This window comes from Octopus bimaculoides, chromosome 5 (assembly GCF_001194135.2).
Source record: "Octopus bimaculoides isolate UCB-OBI-ISO-001 chromosome 5, ASM119413v2, whole genome shotgun sequence".
NCBI classification, from domain to species: domain Eukaryota; kingdom Metazoa; phylum Mollusca; class Cephalopoda; order Octopoda; family Octopodidae; genus Octopus; species Octopus bimaculoides.
Window position 1 is genome coordinate 54795475 of NC_068985.1, and position 7183 is coordinate 54802657.

The following is a 7183-nucleotide window of genomic DNA, read 5'->3' on the forward strand; positions in this document are numbered from 1 at the left end:
ATATATATATATATATATATATATATATATATATATATATATATAGACACACACACACGTATACACATACACTTTTAGATATACATACTACACTCACACACACACACACACACACATACATACATATGCATGTGTACACACACTCGTATGTATATATACATACATAAACACGCACACTCACACATTTATATTCTAATTCATTTACTAGTTTCAGTCTTTGAATTACAAATAATGCTAAACTTTTATGCGTATATATAAAAATGTTTGAGCTGTAGTGAGCCCTTTAATTTGACTGGTTAGTATTTCCTTTGAGAAATAAATACTTTATAAGGTCACAGCTCACAAGTGGAGTTTATTTTTATTATTATACTTTTTGTTGCTTAAAATATTTTACTTTAATTTCACTGTAAAATACTGTTACATATTATCTATATTGTCCCTTTATATTAACATTTTAAGAAGATTAGCTTGTACAAAAGGGATAAGCTAATCTAGCTGCTATTGTCACCTGCATATAACCTGAGCTAGTTTAAGCTGAATAATTTTCTAACTTCCTACAGTCTTCCTGGTTTCTGAGGACAGAAATAAGAGTCTAGTTAACTTTAATCCTTCTTAACAAAGATTGCAAGTGCTGTACAAGTAGTCAATTGATTTAATACAAAATCCTTAAATCAGAGATTAGGGGTCATATTAGAAATTTTTATTTTACAGAATTTATAAATTTATTCTCTTTTATAGAAAGCTTTATTTTTTTCTCATTTGGTGTTTATTTGTTTTTTTACTATAAATATATAAGGTGCATGCATGACTGAGTGGTAAGAAGCTTTCGTTCCAACCACATGGTTCAGGGTTTAGTCCCACTGTATGGCATCTTGGGCAATTGTCTTCTACTATAGCCTTAGGTTGACCAAAGCCTTGTGAGTGAATTTAGGAGACAGAAAGTGAAAGAAGTCCATCATTATATGTGTGTGTGTGTGTCTTTGAGTCTGTGTTTGTCCCCCACCACCACTTGACAACCTGTGCTGGTGTGTTTACATTCTTGTAATCTAGCAGTTTGGCAAAGGAGACCGATAGAATAAGTACCAAGCTTAAAACAATAAGTACTGGGGTCGATTCATTCAGCTAAAAATTCTCCAAGGTGGTACCCCCAGCATGGCCGCAGTCTAATGACTGAAACAAGTAAAAGGTAAAAGATATCTTTATTAATCATTTTCTTTCTCTTTTAAAGTTATATTTCGGAAGAGTAAGAAATTTCACCTTAACTACAACCTTGCTTAGATCAAATTCTCCCAGAATTCCCTATTAAAAGATGATTTATCCCTTCAGGTCTCCTTACTGTCTGCTGATGCCAGGATTTCCCTACCTTAAAGATTATGCTGTACATAATCACCACTACCATTGTCATCATCACTACTGCCATCATCATTTTAACATCCACTTTTCCATGCTTGCATAAGTCAGATGAAATTTGTTGAGGCTGATTTTTCTACAGTCAGCTACCCTTCTTTCTGCTTCACAGCAAGCCAACATTGCCGACCTGCCCTGTTTCTAAGCTTGGTGTTATTTTCCTGTGCATTAAGGTGCCAAGCCAGATCATGGGCATGCCAAACAAAGTGCTTAGTGGGATAATGTTCTGAGTTTTTTTTGTCTTTGGTCAGTAAATGTCATTTCCTATTTGCTTCTATCTTGAAATCAAAAGAAATAACTACTATTCCCTTTAAACTTTGCTTGTGTGACTTAGACATCAATGTTTTGAAACTATTTTCCGTTACGTTTCAGACAGATTCAGCACTGTATTGCTGAAGCAGAAATATTGTTATAGCAAATATTCTGCTCAATACCACAGATTTGTTTGTCAGTTGCTTGTCCTTAACCACTTGAGCATGTCCCTCAGTGGCTAACAATATGTGCATCTCTGATCATGAACAGGAGTAGTGGTGGAGGGGGCATCATAGCCATGTGTTGAGAGGGATACTTTGGGGTTTGAATAAATATTGTAATAAAAGCAAAGTTTGAAGGAAATATTAGACATTTTCCATACTTTCTAGGGATAAGCAAATAGGAAATAACAGTTGCTACCGAAGGACAAAAATCATGTTACACAGAGTAATTATCCCTTTTAGCTCTATTTCCCATGAGACCACTAGCAACCACTCACGGAACCTCATGGTACCGGAGGAAACCTATCTTAAAACATATATTACTAAGTTATTTTATTCAAACAGTTTATATTTTATTTTACTTGCAGCTTGGTATACTTCTACCTCACTTGGCCAGCTATGATATCTCACCTGAAATTCCTGCAAATGGTTACCGAAGTTTACTCATGATTATACAGAAATGTTGTCTCCACTTGTTGCAGCTGAGTCGATATATCATGATAAACAGAAACTGTGTTCTCTTCCGTATTGTCCATTATACAAGAGAACTAGAATCTTACGTTACTGTTCTTGGACAGCTCCGTGCCTGTTTATACTTCTCATGTCAGCTGATGAATTATTGTCCAAAAGATTCCTTGTTCATTGATAAAGATGTCCTCAAAGACCCTGTTGCCTTTAGACTTTTGAAAGAATTTGATTCTCTTAGTCAAGATTGTTTTTATGGACGTTGCCTTGGATTCCAGGTAAATATTGATTTTATTTCTTTCCTTATTCCTGATTGTTGCTGTTGTTATTGCTTAACTCAAAGTTAGTCCTGTTGGTCACAACTGGTATGCCTTTAGTCAAATAGTTGTATGACCAAAGGCATTCCAACTGTGACCATCCCATCTTTTCCTTCTATGCACAAACCCAGGACCATGTTATCCAGTGTCTCCATTTTAAGACAGTAAAGTATGAGGTGTACCAAATGCGTTGTCTCTTTATGTGACTGAATCTCAAACAACAACATCAGAGAACAATGCTAGCAGCAGCCGACCATTGGAGACCAAGTCTGGTAGCATAGGCTACAGTGGTTTGGCTACATCTGCAGGGTGAGCACCGGAAGGCTATCACACCAACTTTTGTGGTGGCAGTGACCCATGCACTGGAACATTTAGCACAGCATGCCAAAGAAGAACAAATTGAGGAAGACTTCAAGCATGCTAAGGCTAGCACCATGGATTGGAAAGCATAGAGTAACATCATCATCAGAGTCTGTCATCCAGCGGTACCTACAGTAGCATATTTGTTAAGAGGACAGCCTCCCCTCCTGTCACCAGCTAGGGATCAAAGAAGAAGAATAATATGATTTGTTGCAGATTTGGTTGCTCTTTCTAGCATTTTGAGTGACCTTGTTGAAACTCCTTCAATGACTTGTTTCTGTCTGGTGTTTTTGTGTCCCTACCATGTTTGCCACTCACTGTATTTCCTTTTATCTCTCTCTCTGTCCATCTGCTACTCTCCTTTCATATTCTCATGAACTTGCCCTACCCACCCACACAACTCCTCTTTATTCACCTTTATGTAACTTGAGTGTGCATCCTGACACATTTGCACCACCATCCTCTTTCTTTTCTGGGGTAACTGTATATTTTCCCTACAGCAAGAAGATCTGTTCCTTTCCCTCTATCATACTTTAACCTCCCAACACCTTGCATAAAGCCACCTCGCTCAATACAACTTCTCCCCTCAGTTGAAGGGTTCTTGTCATGTGAGTAACTTGTTGACTTCACTAATCTAGTGCTATGAGAAAAAACCCACCCTGTACATTCTGTAAAGTGGTCTGCATTAGGAAGGGAATTCAGCCACAAAAATTGTCAAAAGAGATATTGGAGTTTGATGTGGTCCTCTGATTCACCAGTTCCTATTAAACCACCCAGCGCACACCAGCATGGAAGATATATGTTAAATGATAACGATGATTAAAAATCTTTATCTTTAGTGTTTTTTGTTTCCCCTGTTTTTTTCTTTGTTTTTGATAGCCCCTCCCCAAACAAACTCTGTAGTATGAGTTCAAATCACACTAAGGCCAGCTTTGTCTTCCATCCTTTTGGGGCACCGATAACCACCAATCCAGACTATAGAATGAGACAATTGGGTGCAACTGTTTGGACATTGATGATTTGGCATGCCTGACTGGACATCCAACCTGTTATGGCGATGGTTCTTCCTGGCAGTGGAGGAGGCAGAAACACACTCACACATATATGCACAGACACATATACACACCCACATCGTAAGACACATATACACACCCACCTCGTAAGACACATATACACACCCACATCGTAAGACACATGTACACACCTACCTCTATGTTCTAGAGATGGAGTAAAAATAATTAAAGGAAAAGTAGTTTTAACAAGGATATAGAATTATCTTGAGTTTCATAATTGGAAGCTGATTCATCTGAAAATATTAGTACACCTGCTCATTTGCTTTACCACCACTTCCATCTCTCCCACTGCATCCTCACCTTTGCCAAAAATACTTTCAAATCATCAGTCCTGTACTAAATATAATCAACCAAATATCTTTGAGTTGGTTCCACTTTGGCAAATACCTCTAAGCTTTGCTTCTTGTTCTGATGGAATAATGGTGTCTAATCATGTGAAGTTGGTCTGTTGTAGAAGAGAGAGAATGGTACAACGAAACTAAGTTCTTCTTTCCTCCACACAGTCTAATTAGTAAATGTAATAGTTAATTACTATTATTACTATAGTCCTACATACAGTTGGTATGCTGTAGTAGCAAAGGAGATTATTGAGTCAGAGATATCCACACAAACACATCTCTCTCTCCTTCCCTTCCCCCTTTCTTTCTCTCTTCTCTTCTTCACTCTCTCTCCTGTCTCTCTTATTGTACATAATACACACACACACACACACACACACAGGCACAGTCATGGCTGTGTAGTTAAGAAGTTTGCTCCCAACCACATGGATTCATGTTCAGTCCCACTGCATGGCACTTTGGGCATTGTCTTCCACTATTGCCCCTCACCAACTAAAGCCTTGTAAGAGGATTTGGTAAACAAAAACTGAAGAAAGCTTATGTATGTGTGTATATATATATATATATATATATATAATGTGTGTATGTGTTTGTACCTCTGTGTCTTGACATCAGTTGATAGTCAAATGAGTATTACTGTCATACAAACGGTATCCTTCATTTCCAATTTTCTGACAAAATATGTCTGGCCATAAGGAAATATTGGTGCTTCTCTCTGGCACAAAACCAAACTGCATCTCATCTAGCCTAATTCTCTTCCTAATTAATTGGGCTATGACCCTTTCTATAACTTTCATCACCTGATCCAGCAATTTGATATCTCTGTAGTTATTCCTGTCTAAGGTGTTACCTTTGCCTTTGTAGCAGTTGACTATGGTGATGCAACACCAGTCATTGGGTATGACTCCCTTGTGTACAGCCTGATTGATTATACAAGTGATGAGACCATAACCCACACCGCCAGATGGGTTAGCACACAGTTTCCATCTACTCACAAGGCATTGGTCAGCCCAGTGATATTGTAGAAAACATTTGCCCTAAGTGCCTGCAGTGGAATTGAACCCCAAACCATGTGGTTACAAAATGAACTTCTTAACCACACATTGGATTGGTTTGTTTAAAAAATAAAATTTCTAGTCAGGAAGGAAGGCGGTGCTTATGACCCTTTACAGAGGTCTCTAAGACTAGTTGGGACAGAGGGAAGAAGGTATCCTTTTATTCCTGGAAACCTGATTCAAATATTTGCAACAGAGAGGACTTTTTTAAAGGGATTCAAGGACCAGGTGGTAGTATTACATTGAGTGATAGATCCAACCTACCACCTGTGTAGGCCCATGATGGAATATGAACTCAGAACGCCAAGAACTGGAATAAATACTACAAGACATCCAGTCTAACATTCTTATGAGTGTATCAATTCACATTGGTACTTTTTTATTGTCCCTGAAGAGATGAATGATAAAGTTGACCATCGTGAGATTTCAACTCATAGCACAGAGAGTCAGAACGAACACCACAAGGCATTCTATCATCATCATTGTTTTAATGTTCACTTTCCATACTTGCATCAGTTAGATGTAATTGGTTGAGGCAGATTTTCTTGTCAGATGTCTTTCATTTTGTGAACCCCCACTCATTTCCAAGCGAGATAATACTTCCCCCATGACCAAACATATTTTCACAGAAGACTGGAAATGTAGGACACTGCTTGTTTGACAGTGACATACATTTGTAATTATCATGTGATGTCAAAACAAGGAGACACAAACTTTCACACATACATGCACGCGTGCGCGCACATACACACACACACACGTACAAATTAACAAATATTAATATATATATATATCATAAAACTTTGTATATATATATATATCTCTATACACACACAAACACACACACACACACACACACACACACACACACACACACACACACACACACACACACACACACACACACACACACAAAACTGAGAATGTGTGTGTGTCTGTCTGTATGTGTGAATCCCTAAAACTCAAGAACTATCCAACCGATTTCATTCAAATTTTACACATGCATTACCTAGGGTCTATGAAGTATCATGGACCAAAACAATTTTCAACTTCTTGCCTGATGCAGGCCTGGCGCAATCTTTTAGACTGGTTCGGTATTATGTGTCAAAAGTCCGAACTCCCCATGGGGACATCAAAAGTATCCAGTGTATCCTTACGTATCCATACTTTATCACTAAAACTAATAAAAGACTTCCTAGCAGCTAATATCACTTTAATTTCTTCTCTAGTAAGCCCTGCCTTATCATGAAAAAAATCATAGTGCCTTATTCAATATGATCGGGTTAATGGATGTATAAAAATTAGCTATATCAAAGTGAATTGAATGAATTTAGACGAATTTTTGATATTTTGGTAACAATTACATGTTTTATCTTACCAATACATTTGGTAGATATCATTATATGAAAATATATATATATATATATATATATGTCAATGTGAATACCCGTCAGAGTGTAAGTATCTTGAGAGAAAAGCTGAACATTAGAAGCATCAGTTGTGGCGTGCAAGAGAGACGATTGCGCTGGTATGGACATGTGGTGAGAATGGAGGAGGATAGCTGCGTGAAAAAGTGCCACACCCTAACAGTTGAGGGAACCCGTGGAAGAGGTAGGCCCAGGAAGACCTGGGCTGAGGTGGTGAGGCAAGACCTTCGTACATTGGGCCTCACCGAGGCGATGACTACTGACCGAG

At 38.0% G+C, this 7183-nt stretch overlaps 1 protein-coding gene across 2 annotated transcripts in view; it reads left to right on the plus strand.

Moving 5' to 3' along the window:
* Positions 1 to 7183, plus strand: part of LOC106878881 (hormone-sensitive lipase) — a 75443-nt gene that overhangs the window by 15935 nt on the left and 52325 nt on the right. For both annotated transcript variants that reach the window (XM_014928225.2, XM_014928226.2), the window contains exon 2: positions 2249 to 2623. In XM_014928225.2, the coding sequence (XP_014783711.1) occupies positions 2249 to 2623 (375 nt within the window). The remainder of the gene's footprint in view (positions 1 to 2248; positions 2624 to 7183) is intronic.